Source organism: Prionailurus viverrinus, chromosome C1 (assembly GCF_022837055.1).
Source record: "Prionailurus viverrinus isolate Anna chromosome C1, UM_Priviv_1.0, whole genome shotgun sequence".
Lineage (NCBI taxonomy): Eukaryota > Metazoa > Chordata > Mammalia > Carnivora > Felidae > Prionailurus > Prionailurus viverrinus.
The window spans coordinates 180,452,248-180,473,705 of NC_062568.1; the positions used below are offsets into that span (position 1 = coordinate 180,452,248).

Sequence of the window (21,458 nt, forward strand, 5' to 3'; positions counted from 1 at the left end):
GCTGCATTTCATTCAGCTACAGGGCCTACTCTCTAAACATCACCGGAGTCTGTCTGTCCCACCCAGCTCTGGCATGAGGGAAACCCAGAGCACGGCATGAGCTAGAGTGGGAAAGTACCAAAGGAAGTCTCGGAGAATTCCGGAACCTCATCTGGTTACACTCCTGCCCCCTCCTCACAGTGCGTACCTGCCTGTCCTACGCCATGCACGAGCAGCTGGATATGCCTGTCCACCTGGCCCACAGGACGAGCAGCATCTGAACCGCGGCTAGAAGCCATGTCCAGGGGGGAACGAGGACCCTGCAGGGAAACTTGGTCAGGGCTCGGCTCCAGGGGGTAGAGTATGAGGGGAGCACAGGGCACCAGGATATGGGGGTGATACATGCCGAGGCTTCCTCAGAGTAGATGGGCTCCTGGCTTCGGGACAGAGCTAGGGAGGGGGGCAGGGCATCACCTTCCCAAGGCCGCTCACTGCAGGACGTCTCCAGGAGTCTGGAAAAGAGAGGCAGAGTCTTTGGACATACCTCCTCTGCCTCCGTCCTTGATCCATGCTTTGCCCTGTCTTCCCAGGACCCACATACCTCAGGTAGTACACAGCCTTCGTTGCTCGTTCCTGATAGACAAACATATTCTTCCGGTTCACCACAGAGAAGGCATTGAGCACAGAGCGCAGGGCCTGGATGGCTGTGCGAGTAACAGGGGCTCAGGACGCTCCCCTCTCCACATTCCCTCCCACTCCACCTGCCCTCTCATGCCCATCACACACCCCGAGAGACCCCCATGCTGGGCCCCATTTTCAGGCGCGAATGGACTCGAATCACGGTTTTCCACACAACGTCACAGGAGAAATGGCCAGGGACAAACTGCATGGTGGCTGCTAGGTACCCTCGGGGTGTACAACTCTCGTCAGCAGCGTAATCTGGGGAGAAGGGAGACACTGGATCAGAAGCGGGACACGGCCCTCTGCCCTTGCTACTTCACACTAATGAACTGCCTACTTGTCCTCACTCCCCAGGACTCCTTGGCCCTGTCTATTAGCCCGCAGGGGCAAGACGGTCATTCTGGGCAACAAGGCAGGACCATGCTCTTGGGAAGCCAGGTGGCAGCACAGAGGCTCTCGGGAGGTGTGGAGAAGGAGCTAAGAAGAGGCGTCAGGTAAGGCAGAGCACAGGAAAATCCCAAAGATAATGCCAAGACACTCTGACTGTGTTATACTAGAACATGTTATAATCCATCTGTGTGCTCACAGGGAGTGGCAACAAGAACCCCGTTAGAACGGAGAGGATGTGAGTGCTGACACACGCTCACAGCAGAGTCAGGGAAAATGCTCTGGAGGACAGCTATCCCAGGGAACCCCTAGGGTGGTAGGACACAATGCAAGAGCCCAAGGACACGGTCCAATGCCTCGTCGGACCCCTGCCAGGTTCCCAGGTTGATGCGGAACGTCCCAGTAGGGCCAAGGTGGCGATTTGGTTTCTCAGAGAAGCTGCTGCCGGGTGTGAGCGGTGTACGGGCCACACAGGGGGCTGCAGAGTTTGAAATGGAATGCTGGTTGCTAAGACCTTCGGCAAAACCACACGGAGAGACTATAACGAGGAGCAGCCATCTCTGGGCTCCAACTGGTCTTACATCTCAGGCTGCTAGAAGTCATTTTGAAGCAAAAGTACTCGGCTGTCCTGGCTCATGCTCAATTTGTAGAAGATGCCATCAACTCCCTGGGAAGTCCGCTAATTAGGGGACTTCTGCTTTGATATGGAGCACATCTCAGGATGTCCAGAGAGACGCAGTGTCCAGGACTGTTAGGGACATTTGCCCACAGACTTGTGGAGAATGTTAAAATTAGGAAGCGGTCTGATTTTACTTTTATACCAGAAGGGAGAACTGCAAAGGAATGCCATGATGTGGCTTTCCCGTCTGAGCTGGGGTGAGAGGTCATCAGGAGTAAGAGAAGACTGCAGAAGTGTCAAGACTTCAATTAGCATCTCGAGAATTACCATGTTTCCCAACCATGACCAGAAATCTGAGGAATCCCAAAGGGATCTCGTACCTGCCTGTCTGGAGGGACAGCCAACTGGAAGACACATCCTCCTACTGGGCCTTAGGCTCCTCCCCTCTGCCCTTCTCCCCCCTGTGACTTGGCCTATAAGTCCACACTCCCTCACTCCATTCTTCGGCCCTGTCTGTTACCCAAAGGGGAAAGATGGTCATTTTGGAAAAGAAGGTGGGGCCAGGCAGAGGCACGCCCTCAGGAAGACAGGTCACAGCCGGTGCCCCTTCCACAGTCCCTTTTCTCCTGTATTCTTCAACCTTTCCTTCTCTACTGGCTCTTTCCCTGTGGAACATAAATGTGCGAGTCTCTACCTCACTATCAAGTTCCTCCGTTGCCTCCCATCTTCCTCTAGTCTCCGCCACTTGAATGAGTAGCTATTTTCTGCTCCGGCTGTGTAATTATCTTCGCTTCTGTTTCTCTGGTTCCTAGTCCCACCTCCCTGCTGAAACTACTTTCACTGACAATACAGAGGAACTCTTCAAGAGCCCAACTCAGCAATCCTTTTCTGACCTATCCTCCCTGCTCTCCTGGCACTGGTGACCAGGTCACGGTGCCTCCGCCCTTGTCTTTTCACCCAAGAATGGATACAGAGAGGGCAGCAGCCCGTGAGGGAGGCTCCTGGGTGGGGTCTCACCATCACTGGGCAGCGGTGCCCGCTGACGGGAGTGGAAGGGGGTCTCGCTGCGCCATAGATCTTCTTCACTCTCGGCCACCAGAAGAGAGTTACACACGTGACTGTCATGGAGGTCCTGCAGAAGCAGTCGCTGGGAGAAGGAGCCAGGTATGAGGGAACCGAAATATTTCTCATAAATTGGTGGTGGTGGTCAGGGGTGATCAAAGGCCAGAGCTGATGCCTGTTATTACTGGGGGTCAGTGGTCAGCAGAGCATCAGTAATCACTGGGGTGGGGGTCAGGGTGGGGGGTCAGAGATGTGCCCCATAGTCACTGGGCTCTGAACCCCCGTTAGAACTCATCCCTCTTCTTTGCCAGAACGTGTTCCCCATCCTTCAGGTCTCAGCTTAAAAATCAACTCTTCCCCTGACACTTCAGAAGGTCAAGACTGTCATTTGCTCTCCTAATTCTTCACAATTGTAATGGATACAATTCATACAATTCAGTTGTTCAATGCCTCTCTGCCCCACTTGACACAAGCTCCAGAGAATTTTCCCTGTGCAGTTCACTATTATATCCCTAACACTGGCACAGTGCAACTAGAAGGGACAGCTCATAGTCAGGGTCTGGGAGAGTAACCCGCGTTACTGGGACGAGTGAGGGAGCGTTCCCAGTTTGTAGAGTCCGTGGAGTAATAGTACCCCGGTAACCAGGTGTCAAAGAAAATGGCCAAGATGGATCAAGAGCCTGTGAAGGTCAAGTTCCTGAAAACTCCTTCCTCATCTGAACAGTGTCCCGTGCCTAGAGAGCCCTGCCCCCAGCCGTCCCTTACCTGGTTGACCTCCCTGCAGATCTCCCCAACTCGCCTCACCAGGAGCTGCTGCAGGTGGCGACACTCGGTGCCTGGTCCCCCATCCTCCCGAATCAGGCTCCTAGAGGGGAGGGATGGATCAGACACACTTCTGGGGTGGGGGTGGGGAGCTTGAGAGCTGAGGCCAAGAGAAATCACGAAAAGGGAGTAGGACTGGACAAAGAGAAGCAAATGCTGGGAAAGAGGAGAAACAGAATTCTCGGTAGCAATTATGGCAGCATAGGCTCCACGCTTGCTTTGTCAGCCCTCACGTGGGCAGCACACCAACCCCAAGGCTTCCTTCACACAGTGCACCTCTTCTCCATTCTCCAATCTTGATCAGAATGGCGGTCTTCCCTTCTCAAACCCCCTCCACTCTGTGATGAGAGCCATATTTAACCAGAGGCCTACCTGTGAATTCTGGCTCTGCCCTTTACTGTGACCTTAGGCAAGTATTTAATTCCTCTGTGCTTGAGTTTTGTCATCCATGCCATAAGGAGAATAATACTTTCGAGGACTATTTCATAGATGAAAGGAGCTGATCCAGGTAGAACACTTAGAACACTGTCTGCTGCATAATAAGCACTTGTGAAATATTACCTATTATTCCCATATCAACTTCTGAAGCTGCTCTGAACTGTAGACGCTCTTAATGCTTGACGAGGAGCCCAAATCCTACCAGCTTTTTACCTCTGTTAGGAAAGCAAAGAGTAACCTGCTTTGCTATATATAGGCTGTGGGAAGTGGTCAGGACCCCCCAGCCTTAGAATACAAACCCTCAGTCCCAAGTTTTACCTTTGATATCGAAGAGGAGTGTTGTGGGACCAGGGGAAAGCAGCTAACCTCAGAGTCAGGCGCAGGACCCTACTTACCGCGCATGTGCATACACTTCTACACGATCCTGTAGTATGCGGACGATGAGCCAGAAGTCAGGCAGGCAGGGCCCAGGGAGGCCTGAGAGTGAAGGCTGTGGAGGTGCCTGCCCAGGTGGGGTCCGCAACGTGAAGGGAGGCTTCTCCCCCAGGGTCTCATTGGGGCCCTCGCTGTCTGAGCCACTGCTGCCACCATCATAACCTGTTTCAAATGTGCCGAAGTTCAGCCCCGTCCTTTGGCTCATCTGAGCCTCCGGGCATATCAGGCTTGATGGGCCCTTCCATGTTAGTCCTTTCTGATGCCCCCTGCCCAGTCCTTCTGCTGCACAGCCCTGAGTCTGCTTCCTATCAGCTCAGAGCCCTCCGCCCATCGCCCCGGCTTACCTAGGTGGTCAGAGTCCACACTGCCCTGACTGGACATAAGGCTCAGCCCCCGGCTAGGCCCAGGCTGTCTCCCTGGGAAGAGAAGGAAAATCCTGGAACGTCTAGTGATCCTGTTTAGGACCACCCTCTGAAAATGGAAGCAGGGCCAGGGATCTGCAAGTCCCTGGTCCTAGCCCCCAGACTTTGTTGCCCAAGTCTTCTCTTACCTCCCTGTGGCAGGCTGAGGAGGGGCGTGCCATCAGAACCCTCTGGGGAGCCAGGGGCTTGGGGGCTGGCTGTCAGGGCCTAAGGTTAGGCAGAAAGTCAGGACTGAATACAGGCCCCACACACCCACCTCCACCCCCTCCATTCCCAGGTCATCCCAGGAAAGGCTCACCTCCACTTCGATGCCTTCGGCCTTGTCCTCATGGCTGTGCCAAGCCCAGGCTGCTGAAGGGAGCTCCCCTTGGGACCCTCCTGGCTGTTGGCCAACTGCCACAAAGAAGAAGCCACTGTCAGGATCCTCAAGAAGAATGTGGCCAGGGAGGTGAAGGCGGCGGAACTCCTGGGGAGCAGGAGCCAAGGTCACAGTTTAGGAAGGGGCAGCCCTCCCTATTCACGCCCTCCCCCTCCAACCCCCCGCTTCCTCAGCAGACCCCCACAATCATCTGGTAAAGCAGACACTGGCATCCCCATTGCTGAGGTATACAGAGGTTCAGCGAATTGCCTAAGGTTCAACAGGCCTAGTGGCAAGGAGGGGAGCCGGGTCTCTTCCCACCCTTCCCAGGCATGGGGTGAGGGACAGTGTGGTGAGGAGGCTGTTCTGGAGGGAGGCCAGTCTACTTCCGTATCTGGAGTCCAGGGAAGAATGGGCCCCAGGATGACCAGGGGGTGTTCTGAGGGTAGCATACCTCCTTGAATTGTGTGAGGGAACGTTCTGGCCCAAACACAAAACTCAGTGGCAGGGTCTGGCGAAGGCAGGTGGAGCGTCCAGGAGAGCTATGGATGTGGGCAGCTGCACGGTGCAGGGTAGGGCTCTGGGGGATGCCCCCTCTTCGGAGGGCCGCTACCATCTCGTCCTCCAGCAACCAGTGGATCTACAGTCAGAGAGCGATCAGGGGAGTGGCCAAGGGCACCTCCCTCGCTGCCTGGCACATCACCTCACTCCCAGACTAGAAGGTACTCTGCCTCACAGATTGAGGGCAGCCCTACTCTGATCCCAGAATAAAGGGGCGCCTTAGCTTACTCATATGAGGGAGAGGGTATCGGTTACAGTGCTGAGGGGCTGTCAGTTAGGCTGGGGGAGGGAAGGCCCTCACCTCACTCATGGTGGTCTCAATAGCCAGTCTGTGGGGTGTGGCCAAATTGGACAGTCCAGGGTGCCTAAGTGGAAGAAAGGTTTAGATGTTGGTTTCCAGAAAACAAAACTGACAGGAAGTGAGGAACTCTGAGAGAGACAAAGGGAAGTACCTGTCTTCTTCTGGGGGTGGCATTGGGGGCCCCAGGCCATCATCCGACCTTAAAGATGATGGCTGCCCTGGGGATCGTGGGAAGGAAGCACTGCTTTCAGATGTGGACCTGAATAGAGTGGGAGCGAAGGTCAAAGATCAGCAGCCACGGCAGCTACTCTCCTCCTAGAGCTTCCTTAGCACTCCTTTCTTGACTCTTTAAGGGGTCCTAGAGCCCTCAAGTACCTCTAGATTCCTTTAAAGGGCCCCTACCCAAACAAGGCCCCAGATCCCCCCATGAGACTTGCTGCCACACCGGTGGTGCTGAGGGTCCGAGGTCGGGGGAAGCTCCACTTCCAGAGGCAATGTCAGCACAAAGACGTCCAGCGTAATACTGAGGTCCCTCAGGGGCACGCGGCCTCCAATGGGGGGGCCCTCCAGACTGGAAAGGACCTGGCCTGGGAGAGGGGGAGAGTCAGGGGTTGCTGGAGCCTGGGGACAAGCACAGACTTCAAGTTCTCAGTGCTAATGAGTTAACGTCCACCCACAGACAGACAGGCAGGCAGGCTGTACTGGGACCTGTGGCCTTCCCTTGGGCACCCCAAACTCACCCAGGCAGGTGGGCAGGCTGCACACAGGTACTGAGCTGTGCTGCCCACGCAGCCGCACGGAGCACGTGAGGTGCAGGAAGAGAGGTGGCAGGTCATGTACCAGGCCCTCAGGCCCGGTAGGCGAATCACCCCCCAGGATACTGAAGGAGTCTTCATCAGGGTTCACAGTGTCCGCATCTGACAGCGAGGCAGAGTCGAGCCCAGCTGGCCCCAGGTCTGGTTCACGGCTCTCACGATACTCCACCTCTAGCTCTGGGTCACTCTCAGTGACCACACAGCAGCCTGTGTCTCCTAGACGTGGATGCATGTCGTGTGGTTAATGAGAGAGGCTGGCAGTGGAGGGCCCTGAATCCTGGCTTTAAGCAGCCTTCTCATCTCTATCCATTGTCCACACACCTTCTTCTCCTAGGAGTTCAGCCTCTGAAAACTCCAGGTCACTGACTTTTCTGTCTACTGTGTCCCGGGGGCCCTCATCCTGAACAAAACAAAGAGAGCTTTATCCAACGCAGGACAAGAGCCACATCTGGACCCCAGGGAGCCAAGCGTCAAGAGGACCTGGGTGGGCCCAGTGGGGCCTCTGGGCTACAGGTCGGGGGTACGAGAGAGGAAGGGAGGAAGCCGCTCACCTCTCGCCTGCTGGATGGAGGGCAATAGAAGAAGTAGTGGGGATTGGAGGGCACTGTGCGGAAGTAGAGACCACTGATCTCCAGGAACTTCTCCTGTTTTGGGGTTAGAAAGAGGCTGTTATGTCAGCCAGCCCTCAGCAGAACACTATCCCCTACCTTAGAATAGACAGCTACATACCCCCACCCCAGGAGAGAACACTGCGCCTGGTGCAGGCAGGGCTCCACCCCTCTTCTGCCCTCACCAAGCGTCCCACCTGGATGAGGCTATGAAGGGCATCATGTGCCTCTCCTCGGAGCTGGCAGACGTCTGTCAGAGAGATCTCCAGGCTAGGGTCTGGAATCCCAGGGACACGGCTGCTCTGAAACTCAGGCTCGCTGAGGTCCTCAGTCTCTATGCTGAGTGGTCAGGGAGGGGGTGAAGGGTGTGTTAAGGAGGTGTTAAGAATCAGCGAGCCCTAGAGGAGGCTGCTTCCCTACTAGGCGCAGCCCACACCTGTCTCTAGCAAGCGTGCTCAGCACAATGGCACGGGCAGCGGAAGAGGCGAGGAGAACAAGCCGACCTATTTTGGCTCGAACCTCCATGTTTGTTAACGACCGGACATTGCTGTGACGCAGAGGAATGAGTACAGGTGACTCCCAGTTTTCTGACTTAGACCACTGGGTGGAGGGTGATCTCACTCACCACAGAAGGAGAACAGGTGGAGAAGCAAGGTCTGGTGGGAAGAAGATGCACTGATTTCGGGGCATGAAAGGTGGGGGATCTAGGGCTCCAGACAGGGAACTGGCTGGAGTGCAGACCTGGGTGTCATCAGCACACTCCTCCCTCTGTGTCTGCTGCTTCCCCGATGCTAATATGCGGCAGGCACGGCAGGATGGCAGGTGCCAGACACAGCCGTCTGCCTGCTTGCCTTTTTCCCTTCAGGGACCTGCTGGGCCCGAGGTGAGCTGGGGACTCAGCAGTGAGGGCAACACTCTGCGAAACTCACAGGTAGTTCCAGAGAGTATTACTATTGTGTGAGCATCCTCAGAACAAGCTTCTACTTTCACTGATGGCGAGTGGCAACTCCCTACTCGTAACCCAGCTCAATACTCCACACCAGAACAGAAGAGACGGGGAGGAGACTCGGGTCTATGCCAAATGGGTGGGAGCAGGAAGCCAGCGATGAAGCAACTGCCTCCTCGGTGTGTGGGCACGATCGTGCATGGCCATTCCCCCAGACGGGAAGGTCTCTGTTTACAGGACCTTTGTGCACCCCGGACACATCACTAAGGGACAATCCTAACCTGGACTCAGAAGCCAGGACAGCTCGTTCCCGAGGCTCGGGGCCCTCCTCGATGCTGCTGCTGAAAGGCCCAGGGCTAAGAGGCCCAGGGCTTGGGGGTGCCTGAGGCAAAACCCGAATGTGGCCACACAGTGCAAGCAGGAAAGGGGTGATGTCTACTTCTTGTAGTAGCTCCTCGCAGGCATCTACCGCTATCAGCAAGTCCTGTGAGGTGACGCTCTGTGCTTGCTGCAAACTCCGGAACAGTCCTGAGGAAGAGGAAGGGGCCACGACCAGAATGGCCTCTCCAGTTCCCATCCCCGTAATCCTGCGAAGCCCCACTCCTTCCTGAGGCTCCCTCAGGCGGCCCCCTCCTCACCACGGACGTAGCATCGCTGTGCGTGCTCCTGTAGCAAGGCACAATGATTGGCTGCCTCCTTGTGCCTGGGCTCCATCCAGACTGAGGATGGGGAGGGCTGGTCGAGAAACTGAGTCCTAGGAATGGGAGCAAAGAGAGAGCTTGGCCAGCTCTCCTTAGTGACATCTCTGACTCGCCGTCTACCCACACTCCACTGGAGGGTCGGTACACCTCTACTGAATATATTCACGGCCCAGCAAGTTCACTTGATTTGCTGAAGGAAGCTGAGAAAGGGGCTGGCAGGACCTGGCTAAGAAACTGAGTTCTGACCACTGATGGTCAGCCTGTCTGTCCGTGCCCTGGACTATGGTCATGAGCCTTGGCTGGCAGCCACGGTTGGGGGAGGACCTTGAGGGTACTCACCGGAAGATGAGGTCTCGGGGTGCCTGAGGGGGCTGCAGGCCAACCATTTGCTCCTTCAGTGCTTCTAGGGCACAGCTATAGACGTAAACAGGACACCGGGTCCGGGGACCATCTGCACTCTCTGTCTGTGGAGCCTGACGCCCGGCGTAAGCCTGTAAGTCCCGACGGAAAGGTGGGCTTAGGTCTCCTGGAATCTGGGCAGTGTCTGTGGGAAGAGGGTCACATGGTCTCCAAGCCTTCTATTTGTTCCCAATCCTGCTCCTGCTTAACCGACTTCAGAGTCAGCCGCCTTACCTCCAGCTGGAGTGACGCTGAGTGTGGGAACCTGGGCCTTTGTAGCCCTCACCCCAGTTCCTCCCAGGTCTTTCAGGCTGGGGGCCCCGCTCCCATCCCCAAACTTAGGCTTTGTCTCCTCTTGAGAGGGTCCCTCCAGGCCACAGGCAGCCAGATGTTGGACATCTGAAGACGAAAAGAGAGACATAAGTTAGAGCTGCCTGGTGGGCTGGTGAGGGAGAAGAGGGGTTTGTATCTGAGGCCAGTGATAAAGGCCATTGGGTGGTACCTGAGAAGGTAGCTGGGAGGAAAGTCAGAAACACATGCTGGGGAGTCACAAGCCTTGCATAGCAGCGCCACTGAGGGGAATGGGTAGAGATGAGAGGCTTGAGAGTCTCAGGAGGGCCTATAACCTTTAAGACAGAAAATCAGAACAATCTGTAAGGGACCGCCCAACCCCTGCTCCCTCCCTCCACCCTGGAGCGCAGCCTTAGGTATAGAGTGCAAGATGCAGGGCAAAGAGGAACTCAGTACCCTGTCACTGGCAGGAGGCATTCAGTATCCCCGGTGATAGAAAGCGGGGGTAGGGGGGGCACGAATATGTGGTAATAGAAGGAGGTCAGTGTGAAAAGGGGCTGAAGGAGACAAATCAGTGCTGACCAGGGGAGGAAGCGCTGAGTCTCCAGCGGCCTGGGCGCTGCTGACTGCTTGATCCTTTAGGATCCCGTGGCCCCCCACGGGAGACTCCTCCGGACCTACGATGGGGGTAGAGGTGGGTGGAAGAGGGCAGGGCCGGCAGAGAGGCAGGGCTCTGAGGTGAAGAGAGGGGGAGACCAAAACCCAAAGACAGAAGCCCCCCTGAGGGGTGGGGAAATGGGGCTGGGCCAGAGCGTGCTGTTTGGGAAAGAGGCAGGAGCTCACCTGGACCGTGGCAGGTCCGCCGCAGCACCTCACTCAAGAAGGTGGCCTGGTCAGCAGTGGTCAGTGGGATCTCCCGGTCACTCAGCTCCTGCCCCAGGCAGCTGTGCAGCAGGCACAGCACCATGTCGTTGGTGGGACAGGGCCCCTCGGCGAGAGGGACACCCTCTGGTTCTGCCCAGTGGACATACACTCCACTCAGCACCAAGAGCCTCCTGCTGGCCAGCCCCCTGGCTCAGCCCTGACCATGGCAGCCCTCCTGCGGCCTCCAAGCCTCCTCCTGCCCCAATGCTCCCACGCATGCTGACCCTCTACGTATGGGTAAGTACGAAGTTCACCCACCTCTGGAAAGCAGAAGGAAGAACATCTGGAGCTGCTGACACTGAGGCAACAGTCCCATTAGGTCAAAATGGAAAGGGATCTCGTGGACACAGGTATCTCCTCCCTGGTCCAATCCTAGGAGGCAGGGAAGGAGGACGATAGCCACAGTGAGACCCGGACTCCCCAGCTACGGTTGCCTTCTCCCCACACACTTTCCTGTTCCATCCCAGGAGCCCCTTCCCCACTGACCATTAGAGATCCTTGGCTCTGGGGGCAGGGGACTCCATTCCTTGCTCTGGCACAGCTGTATCAGGTATTCAAAGCTCAGCATGGAGCCTATGCAGGCAGCGTCCCGAGGGTGGAGCTAGGGGACAAACAGCAGAGGTCAGGGGTCAGCCTGTCCTAGCCCAGAGTACTCTGGTGTCCAGCTCAAGGAAGCCCACACAGTCACAGACATGCAGAACACAGAGATTCAGAGGGACCAGGAAGCCCACAGCTGTGGTACTCCAGAGGGACGGCAGCTAACCCGGTAAGGTGTGGGGGTGCTTCAGATGTCACTCACAGCTCGAGGGATCTCAGAGTATGTCAGGTCCCGCAGGTGCTTCCAGCTCTCGGGGCCAGGCCCCACTCGCCCATACTGCGGCTCTACCCACACCTCGGTGACCAGGTTGAGCTCTGAGTCTCCTTCCAGGGCCTCCACCTCCACATCGTTGTCATCATCTGTCGAGAAGCTAAAGGAGGAGGAGCCCTGAGCCTGGCAGAGCGGAGAGTCCGATCCACAACCGAATGGCAGGGGGTCAGTTCACGGAAGGCACACAGGTTGAACACAACTTGCACGTGGCCTCTCTGGGCCTGTGTCTGCCTGAGGAAACGTCTAATGGGGCGCCTGGGTGGCTCAGTTAAGCGTCAGACTCTTGATTTTGGCTCAGGTCATGATCTCACAGTTTGTGAGATCGAGCCTCACATAGGGCTCTGCGCTGACAGTGTGGAGCCTGCTTGGGATTCTCTCTCTCTCTGCCCCTTCCGCCTCCCCCCAAAAAACTTAAAACAAACAAACAAACAAACAACAACAAATAGCACCCTTACCCCGACTCTCTAGCAGCCCGGAAGACAGAACTTCAGGGGTAGTAGGGAGAAGGGAGAATGAGAGAGGCAGCTCTCCAGGCAGACCCGGGTCTCACCTGTCTTTGGTGGAGGTAGAGTGTGGGGGGAAGAGGATGTACTGGACAACACATGTGTGCCTCTCCTCGCCTGCAGCCTGCCCCAGGGGCTCATTCTGGGGGCAGAATGGGAGATCTTGGGTAAACCTCAGCCAAGCCAGAGACTTGGCCCGGCCCAGCTCTGGCCCCCAGAACTCTAGCCCCTTGCCACATTGTCCTGGGACTGGCCTCAGGCTCTGGGTCCTCTGACCACAGGGTCCCCATGAGGCACCGTTTCCAGTAGCCCCAATGCAGCTCAGAGGCAAGTGTCCCTCCAGTGACAGACCTTGTTGGGGAGGTGTCACAAGGGACGGCACACACCTGAATTGGAAGCTCCAGGACCATGTTGATGATTCCTTCCCCACTGCAGGCAAAGTGGAACCCTTCTGACAGTCGGACTCTGAAGCCCCATAAAGGTGGGGGCAGCGACAGGATGAGATGGGAGAGAGATGCTCAGGGTCCGTCCCCCGCCCCATGCCACTTCCATGCCCACCTCCCAGCAGCCATCCAGGCAGACCCGTGTGCTGACAGCCCTGCTCAGACTACTGGTGCCTCAGGTGCAACAGCTCTAGCTGCACAGGCCAAAGTGAACAGACCTGGGGGAGGGGCAGGGGAGGGCAGTGGCAGGCGCTGCTCTGCACTAAATCCTGTGCAGAACAGCAGTGGCTCAGAGGCTTAGAGATGGGCGGGCTCTGACTCAGGCTTCCTGCCAGCGGCCACCCAGAGTCTATGCTTGCTCTTTCCCTGCCCTGAGCTGCCCGCCCGGGCTTGGGTAACATACTCAGTGAGGACAGAGAGGAGCTGCGCGATGGCGCTGAGTGGCAGTGCGGGGACCAGGCCCGATGGGATGCTCCAGAGCCAGCGCTGGTGGTAGAGGTAGCGGGACAGCGACGCTAGGCTAGAGGAGGCTGAGCGGCCTGACACCAACGGCAGTGGCCCTGGTGGCTCCAGCGTCAGTAAGAAGGGTGCCCGGTAGTCCAGGGGTAGCTTCTCATACCTGGACAATGGAGGCAATCGCTTGATCTCCGCTCATTCCCAGCTACGCCCCAGCCCTCCCACGTGCCCCGGCCTGGGCCCCAGCCTCTACACCAACCTGATGAGTAGCTTGTCCAGGGGTTTATGCAGGACCACAAGGCAGGGCCGGTCAGACAGGGCCTGCTGCGGGCCCAGCATGGGGGGGGACTTGGAGGGAGAGCTGCCCCCACCAACACCCCCCAGCCCTTTTCGTTTGACCTTGGGTGTTGGCTCCTTGCTTTGCACCCGGTGGGGGAAGCGCAGCCGCAGGATCTCTTCCCGTAAGCCCGACACAATCTGGGAAGAAATGTGATCAGATCCTCCTAACCCCGTCTCCTATAGATCTGGGAGAAGGGGTCCCCAGATAAAGTGATTCAGCCCTCTACTCCAAGCATTCCTTGGCCTGGGGGCTCCTTTCTCCACTGGCCCTGGCCTTGTGCAGTTTGTGGGGAAGGAGCTAGTCCACTCTACAGGGCTCCTAGGTCTGGGAGTCAGGCAGTGCCTAGCTTACCTTGTGCCGGGCCTGGGCTGGTGTGCCGATGGGAAAACCCAGACGAAGAACCATGCATGGGGCCTTGGAAATGATGCGGACCATGTAGAAGGAGGAGGGGGGCTGGTCTGGGGCACTAAGGAAAAATGGGGGTGAGTGAGCAGCCCTAGACTGGGAGTAAGTGGGTTGAGAAGGAGGGGGGAGGTCTGGGGTCAGAGGAAGAGACATGGGATGCAGTGGAGGGGGAGGAGTGAGGGGACATCATTTTGCCCACCTGGAGAGCAGCTTCACATAGGAATAGCCCTCGACCAGCACGAAGCTGCTCCAGTCCCGGAGCAGAGAGGTCAGTGAGGAGTGAGAGATCCTGCACTGCACGGTGCTGTAGCGCCCATTGCTGCCGGGAGTGTGCAAGTGCTTGGGAATTGGTCTGGAAGACGGGTGCACAGAGGTCACATCTCACAGCCCCAAGCTTGGGGACAAAAAACAGATAGATTGCTACTTCTCTCTTCTGGGCGCTATCTGAGGATGTGGGGGTGGACGAGCAGGAAGACTAGGAAAGGAAAGGGTCATCGTTTTTCCTTGGCTCAGGTTGGTGAGGGCTCGTCTGCTGTTCCCCTTTCCCATCACCCCCTGTCCCCTCAGCCCGCGGAGGGTACCCACGTGTCGTGCTCCAGGATCAGTACTAGGCGATGCATGTGCAGCCATCGCTGCCACGAATTAGCATCCATGGACAGCACTGGCTTCCAGTAGGCAGCGAACTGGGCGTGGGATGAGTCAGATCCGCTGTGCTGCAGGGAGAGCACCTGGGGACAGGAAGGCCTGTCCTATAGAAGCACTTGTGGACAAAGAGGGCACAACCTCCAAACAACGAACAGGACCACGGGGCCCAGGGGTCGGAGATGGCAGTGGTTTACGGCCAAAGGAACTTAGAGCCCAGCCTGAGACAGAAGCGAAAAACAGAGGCCTCTAGTATGAAGGCCAGATTAGGATGAGCTCAGAAACAGACCGTGTAGCCCTTTAGAGCTAAATCCAGGCAAAGGATGGAGCCTGCCACGTTTCCGTCACTGACTTAAGAGGAATGCCGCTAAATGATGGGAGGAACTCGGGATGAGGCCACCACACGCCAGCATAAACCCCCTCTCATGGTTCAAGGCTGACAACTGTGGGCTGAGTGCGAAATAAGCACAGGACAAAGGAAGCTATGGTCTTCAGGAGGCGCACAGTTGAGGGTGGTTGGCACTGGTGGAAAATGGAGTTGCCAGAGAAAGCCAGAGTATGTCATATGGAGATGGGGCGAAGGGGCTCACAGTCAGCTGGGATGCCACCACCTACACGACACCCGTGGTCTGTCGAGGACAGCCTCTCTCTACAGACCCTTCTCCGCCAGGAACTTGGAAGGAGGGAGAATTGCTCTCAAGGATAAAGCTTAGAATTCTGGTCCAGGTGCCTCAGACACGAGGGAAGGAAAGAGAAGGTGGTTCTGGGCTCCAGAAGCTGTGCCAGTCCAACATGGGCGGGCATGAAGCAGGGATCCTGAGCATCAGGGCCACTCACCGGGGTGGTGGAGCCAGGAGGGATATAGAAGAGCGGCACCCCACTCTTGGTGCTGTCAGGAAGCGTGAAATGTTCTGGGACCGAAGAGAAGGACTGAAGGTGGGCTAGCATCTGGTCCGTCTGGTTAATGCTGCAGAACAAGGGCTGGCCCTGAGTCACATCTGACTGTGGCGGGTACAGAGGAAGGCAGCTCGGGGGGGCACCTGGGACCCTCGACACGAGCCTGGTCCTCAGGGGCACTCTCTCCAGCTCCCAGTTTCACACCTCTGTCCCTCCCACACAACAAATGGCGTCGCTCACTGAGTGGTGGTGACCTCACTCACCTCTGCAACGTGTTCCAGAACCGCCGGATAACATGGGTACGATATAGTGAGCGAATGGGTTGCCTTAGCGCACAGGACACATCATGCAGAATGTCATAGCCGCCTTCCATCGTCACTTCCACCCGTGTTCCTCGAGGGCCCTCCGGCTCCAGGGGCCAGGGCGCCACAGCCACGTACTCAATGCGCATGTTGTGTTTCCACAGCAGCACCAGCTTCACCTCCAGCTGAGACCCTCCTTCAGGGGAAGCAGGATGCTACTCAGGGGAAGAAGGGACAGGACTCCAGCCTGGGACTGAGTTCTATCCGAAACCCCCACCTACCTCATGGAACTCTAGCCTGGCTAAAGATTCCAAGCATGGTTCCAGAGATTTCAGGCCTAGGGCCTGCCAACTGCCACAAACAGAAGTTTACAGGAGTGATCTGAAAACACAGCCAAGTTCGGGACACCACACCAACCTCAGCTGACTTCTCTCTGGCAAAGGAGATGGAACTGGGAAGCTAAATGCTAAGAAGACTAACCCCTGAAGGCAGCTCAGAACCCATGTGTCTCAAATGACAAGCAGAATCTCATGTGTGATACCGAGGTGGCTTCTGCTTTGCCCAGCAGGTCTGACCCTTGTATGATGTGGCAGGGCCTAGTGACCCTTACCTTTGGCCAGGGTGACTTCTCGAACACTGTAGCCCTCTCGAAGCCGTACAGACACGGTGCTGACCAGGTCGGCTGGCACCTCCTTCTCAGTGTGCTTCTTCCGGCGCAGAGCCAAGGCAGGGTTGCTGCTTGCGGAGACCAGGTGCTCATTAAATAAGCGGTGCTGAGAGCCTAGAAGACCAGCAAGGATGTGCAAGAGGCAGGTGGTTCTCTGTGAGCCTACAGAGATCTAGGGGGAGGGGCTACGCTGAAATCCCGGGGAGAGAAGAGTGTCAGAACAGCCAGCCCCAGGCATGCGCTCAATCTCTCTAGGGACCAGAACTCTCAAACCATTCCCGAATCACCTCTGGGTCCGTGCTACACTCCCCTGCCAGCCCCCTCTTGCCCCAGTCTGATCCTCACCGCAGTAATACTCAGGGTTCAGGGCTTCCCCACTGCGCAGGAAGGAGTAGAGGAGAAATGCCCGGTGGTAGACAGTCAGACCCAGGCTGCCTGGTTCTGGCTCAGGACAAGTGGACAGGTAGGAACCAAACGTGGCCATTGCGATGAACTTCATCAATTCCACATTGGGCACGTGGCCAAAACTGCAGTCATAAGAGTAAACTCCTCCCACCTAGAGAAAATGAGGAATTAGAGGCACCAAAAGAGGCACCTGAGAAGGAAGTACAAAAAAGCGGAAGAGACTGGGCTGGGTGGCTGCGCCCATCTCCCAGATGACAGAGCGGGAAGAGGGTCAACATTCTCCCAGGAAAGACCACTGCCCTGCAACTTTCCTTCCCTGGGCTCCTGTCTGAAGCCCATTCCATCTGGCCATGCCCTTTTTCAGAACATCAAACACCAGACTGCACCACTCACTAAAGACTGTGAGAAATGGTTCATTGGCTTCCTGTCACCATCCGAGAGACGTCAGTGTCTCTAACAAAATGCTCCTCAAACCTTAGGGTACAAAACACCTGGGGAATCACTTCTCGGCCTTTTGGCTAAGATCAAGTGCAAAACACCTGGGGATACTGTTAAAGTGCAGTAGGTCTGGGAAGGGCCTAAGATTTTCCATTCCTAACAAGCTCTGTGGTGATGCCAATGCTGCTGGTCCATGGGCCATATTTTGAACCCGAAGCCTGTAGATCAGAGATTGGCAAACTATACATAACCTGTGTGCCAAATCTAGCACATCAGCCATTTTTGTAAATAACGTTTTACTGGAACACAGCCATTCCCATTCATCTTGTCTATGACTGCTTCGATACGGTAAGAGCAGAGCTGAGTAGCTGCCACATCCGTTTGGCCAGCAAAGCTTAAAATACTGACTAGCCGGCCCCTTCAGAAAATGATGACAGACCTATTCTAGAAGGTTCATTCAAATCCCTGGCCTCTCAGAGTTCCTGAACCCTCATCTCCAGAAACTAACTCTATTCCACTCACTTGCCTGCTGGCTACATGCTGGCTCTTAGCTTCACTTGGAACCACTTCATTTTTGCAATTTCAGTTGCCACATCCTACTGATTACACACAATTTTATCTCTTTGGATTCCTTCCATCCTCCTTCTCCTGCTGCTCTTTGACCTCATTAAGACTGCCAGCCCTCAAACCTCTACTCTTTCCAAGTCTACCCCTGGCCCTCTTGACTTTACTCCTCTTCCCCCTTAAAAGCCCAACTAGGATCACAACCTCTATACCTGGGTCCCAAATGGAGAAAAGTGCAATGGTGTATAGGCTGACACCACATCAGAACACATGACACCCAACCCAGCAAGTCCTTCAGGGCTGTCCTCAATCCTGCTCTCCCAACTCTGGCCTCCCTCACAGTACTCACCCTTCCCTTTTCCTTCAGGGAGAGACCAGAGACCCTTAGCAGAATTATCTACATCTTCACTTCTATCCACTCCAAAAGAGTCCCTCGATCTACTTCTTGAGCCAACACTGTCCTGTCAATGTAGAGACTTTACTCCATCAGGTTTCCTTTTCCTTCCCTTATTTTCAAACCCTGCTTCCTCACGGTTCCTCAGAAACATGCTGGTATCTAGCTTAAAACAACAAAACAACAGGGGCGCCTGGGTGGCTCGGTCAGTTAAGCGTCCGACTTCGGCTCAGGTCATGATCTCACGGTTCATGAGTTCAAGCTCCGCACCGGGCTCTCTGCTGTCTGCACGGAGCCCGCTTGGAATCCTCTGTCCCCCTCGCTCTCTGCCCCTTCCCCGCTCGTGCTCTTACTCATGTTCTCTCTCAAAGATAAATAAACATTTAGAAAAACAAAACCAAACAGAACAGAACCAAGCATCTGTCTCTTCCACCCTGCACTTCCCTCTGGCTACTGTTCTCGCTCTTGTTCCCCCACTTGATCTGAGCAGCCAAATTCCCTGTGTTAACACTCTTCCATCTACTGCAATCATTTCCCTGGCCACCTCTTCACTGAAATGACCTGAAAAAGATCCCCGTGACCTCTTAATCACCAAATCCAAAGGGTACTGTTCATTCCTCATTTTACACGATCTTTCTGCTGCCATCTCACACTGTTAACTACTTCTTTCCTCCCCAAACTCTGACTTCTTTGACATGAGAACCTCCTGGTTCTTGTCTGATTATTTTCCTTCATTCTTTGCTGGGTTCTCTTCTTACAAAAGACCTTTAAACACCGGTATTCCCCAAGGTTCTTCAGGGACCCTCTTCTCTTCTCAATCACCATCTGTAGGCTGACAAATTCTAACTCTCTCAACTAGTGCTGTCTCCTGAGTACCAGATCTGCATCTCCAACTGCTAACTGCTATGAATAGCAGCCATCTATTACATAATCATGCACTCTGCCGAGCACTTTAAATGCATTGTCGCACCCAGTGAAGTAGGCACCATTATAATCTCCACTTACAAATGAATCCGACCAAGAATCAAGTGATGTGCCCAATGTCACACAGCTAATAAGCAGAGGCGGGATTCAGGCCAAGTATGCCTAACCCCGAAGGTGATGCTTCCAACTGCTATCCCACGGATCCATAAGCGCCTCAAATGCAACATGCACAAACCTGGGCTCATCATCTTGTCCTCACTCCACCCCAGCTGCTTCTCCTCGTTTGCTCTGCTGGCTACCCAGCCACCACTGGAGTCACAAACTTAGAGACATCTTTAACCTCTCTTTCTTGCTCACCCCTCACACCTTGCTAATCACAAGTCATGCTGACTCCACCTCTTCATTTTCTCAATTCTATCCCCTTGTCTCTTACCCTTTATCCCCCTAACTTAAGCCCTGCTCCCCTCTCACACTGACCACCACAATTAATAACCTCCCGGCCTCCACTCCAGATTTCACGCAACAGCAAGAGTGACCTTTATAAAACATAAACCCAACTAGTGGCTTTCCTTATACTTACCCACGTCACCCACAGAGTTATGCTGAAATGCCGTAATAGAGCAGAACCAGCTCTTCGTGTTCTGGCCAGTGCCTACCCTCCAGCCTTGTTTCCCAGAGTGCTTTGCCTCCCACCCTACAGTCCATCAATCCAAACTGGCTGTGGTTCACTGAAAATCCCTATTCCTTCCTTTGCTCAAGCTAGTTTTCGGGTTTTCTGATCCTTGCAATGAAAATGGTAATCACTCATCTAATGGGGGAGATGAGGCTGGAAATGGCTGTCAAATTTCAAAACCTGCACTCTTTTTACTATAACATGCTGTTTCCCCACACCCTGAGGACAAAGATGAGAGTCCTCTCCCACCACTGCCATCTATCCTGTTCTTTTTTTTCTTTTAATTTTTTTTTTAACGTTTATTTATTTTTGAGACAGAGAGAGACAGAGCATGAACGGGGGAGGGTCAGAGAGAGGGAGACACAGAATCCAAAACAGGCTCCAGGCTCCGAGCTGTCAGCACAGAACCCGACGCGGGGCTCGAACTCACGGACCACGAGATCGTGACCTGAGCCGAAGTTGGCAGCTCAACCGACTGAGCCACCCAGGTGCCCCCATCTATCCTGTTCTAGACAGGACACCTATTCCCCCCACCGACACACAAGCAACTATGTTATTGGCTTTATGTGGGAAATCATCCCCTGTAAGAAAGTAACCAGGCATATCCAACTTTGTGATATACCACACTTCCCTCTCATCCTTTCTAGAAAGTCCTCACCTGCACAAAGGAACAAGCCACGGTGCCACTGCGAAGCTGGTTCAGCAATGTCTCACAGACAGCAACATCAGGGACACTGGTCACCCCATCTGTGATCACGATGATACCTGGAGCAGGAAATATCAGACAGATCTGGGGACACTGACCAGATCAAAGCTACAGGGGGGCATCCAACTGATGGGGCCCTTCAGACCTCAGTGTCTACCGACTGATGTGTTTTATGATCCACACCCTTCCCTTTTCCCTTCCCTCCTGCTTCTGCCTCCTGAGTGCTGGACCCCAGTCTCCGAAGTGATGTCCTTGGAGCTCGACTCCCTCCCACTAGGGTCCTGGATGGTTGTCAGAGCTGGGGGTGCTTGAGAGAGATGCTCAAACACACACACAAGGAGACAGATCCTCTTCTCTGGGGCCCACTGATCCCCTGGAACCTGTATCTATACTGCTAGTGCCCCCTTCCCGTACCCTCCTATTTCCCCAGCCCCACCAAAGGTCCTTCTACTGACCTGCACTAGAGTTTGAGGGGAGCAACTGCAGTGCCAAGATGCCCTGACGAATCATACTGACCAACCCAAGGTCAGCTGTCACCATGGAGACTCCCACCTTCCGGCCAGGGGGCTCCCCCGAGTCTGGGGACTGGTCTTCGGCCTGGCCCGAGTTACAGATGAGACAGAATGGGTCAGAGAGAATTACCGTCCCTCCCATCCACAGCAAAGCCAGAATTTACAGCCCAGCACTGCCCAGGCCTGACAGGCCTAATCCTGTGAGGACCTCAACCCCTTGCCATGCAGCCAAGTCCTGACTGTGCTTGCTCTCCTAGCATGTGCTCAGATGCTGACAAGGAGTCGGACACCAGATGAAGCACCAGATTACACTGGAGCAGGCTTCTCCACCTTTTATGGCCCCTTTCCCATCACGATTATGAAATATTTTATACATCAATCGAATTAAGTCTTCAGACATAGAGCACTCAATTTGCTTGGCTACTTCTAGGATATCCAAAGGAATGAGCCAAGTGCATTCTAGTGAGTTCAAGCAGCTTTATCCCTGACCGAACAAAATCGTAGCGATCAAAGCCACACACAGTCACCTTCTCAGATCCACTGGGGGAGGAGATCTAGGACTGAAAAAGA

At 55.1% G+C, this 21,458-nt stretch overlaps 1 protein-coding gene across 2 annotated transcripts in view; it reads right to left on the minus strand.

Moving 5' to 3' along the window:
- SZT2 (SZT2 subunit of KICSTOR complex) overlaps positions 1–21,458 on the minus strand; it is a 51,094-nt gene that overhangs the window by 14,350 nt on the left and 15,286 nt on the right. The window contains exons 6-46 of one of the 2 annotated variants that reach the window (XM_047869871.1): positions 20,832–20,973; positions 20,329–20,435; positions 16,618–16,828; positions 16,216–16,386; positions 15,567–15,801; positions 15,244–15,373; positions 14,350–14,492; positions 13,964–14,116; positions 13,711–13,825; positions 13,279–13,496; positions 12,967–13,182; positions 12,507–12,585; positions 12,168–12,262; positions 11,549–11,717; positions 11,236–11,350; positions 11,008–11,121; positions 10,669–10,839; positions 10,408–10,502; positions 10,037–10,160; positions 9,769–9,933; positions 9,475–9,679; positions 9,073–9,188; positions 8,716–8,962; positions 7,686–7,827; positions 7,432–7,524; positions 7,202–7,280; positions 6,806–7,096; positions 6,511–6,652; positions 6,217–6,324; positions 6,066–6,129; positions 5,658–5,843; positions 5,144–5,311; positions 4,974–5,052; positions 4,768–4,839; positions 4,384–4,585; positions 3,494–3,593; positions 2,684–2,813; positions 766–918; positions 581–683; positions 386–491; positions 188–299 (exon numbers count right to left, since the gene is read on the minus strand). In XM_047869871.1, coding sequence (XP_047725827.1) covers positions 188–299; positions 386–491; positions 581–683; positions 766–918; positions 2,684–2,813; positions 3,494–3,593; positions 4,384–4,585; positions 4,768–4,839; positions 4,974–5,052; positions 5,144–5,311; positions 5,658–5,843; positions 6,066–6,129; positions 6,217–6,324; positions 6,511–6,652; positions 6,806–7,096; positions 7,202–7,280; positions 7,432–7,524; positions 7,686–7,827; positions 8,716–8,962; positions 9,073–9,188; positions 9,475–9,679; positions 9,769–9,933; positions 10,037–10,160; positions 10,408–10,502; positions 10,669–10,839; positions 11,008–11,121; positions 11,236–11,350; positions 11,549–11,717; positions 12,168–12,262; positions 12,507–12,585; positions 12,967–13,182; positions 13,279–13,496; positions 13,711–13,825; positions 13,964–14,116; positions 14,350–14,492; positions 15,244–15,373; positions 15,567–15,801; positions 16,216–16,386; positions 16,618–16,828; positions 20,329–20,435; positions 20,832–20,973 — 5,866 coding nt within the window. Of the gene's footprint in view, positions 1–187; positions 300–385; positions 492–580; positions 684–765; positions 919–2,683; positions 2,814–3,493; positions 3,594–4,383; positions 4,586–4,767; positions 4,840–4,973; positions 5,053–5,143; positions 5,312–5,657; positions 5,844–6,065; positions 6,130–6,216; positions 6,325–6,510; positions 6,653–6,805; positions 7,097–7,201; positions 7,281–7,431; positions 7,525–7,685; positions 7,828–8,715; positions 8,963–9,072; positions 9,189–9,474; positions 9,680–9,768; positions 9,934–10,036; positions 10,161–10,407; positions 10,503–10,668; positions 10,840–11,007; positions 11,122–11,235; positions 11,351–11,548; positions 11,718–12,167; positions 12,263–12,506; positions 12,586–12,966; positions 13,183–13,278; positions 13,497–13,710; positions 13,826–13,963; positions 14,117–14,349; positions 14,493–15,243; positions 15,374–15,566; positions 15,821–16,215; positions 16,387–16,617; positions 16,829–20,328; positions 20,436–20,831; positions 20,974–21,458 lie in introns of those variants that run through there. The other variant, XM_047869872.1, reaches the window with a different exon arrangement.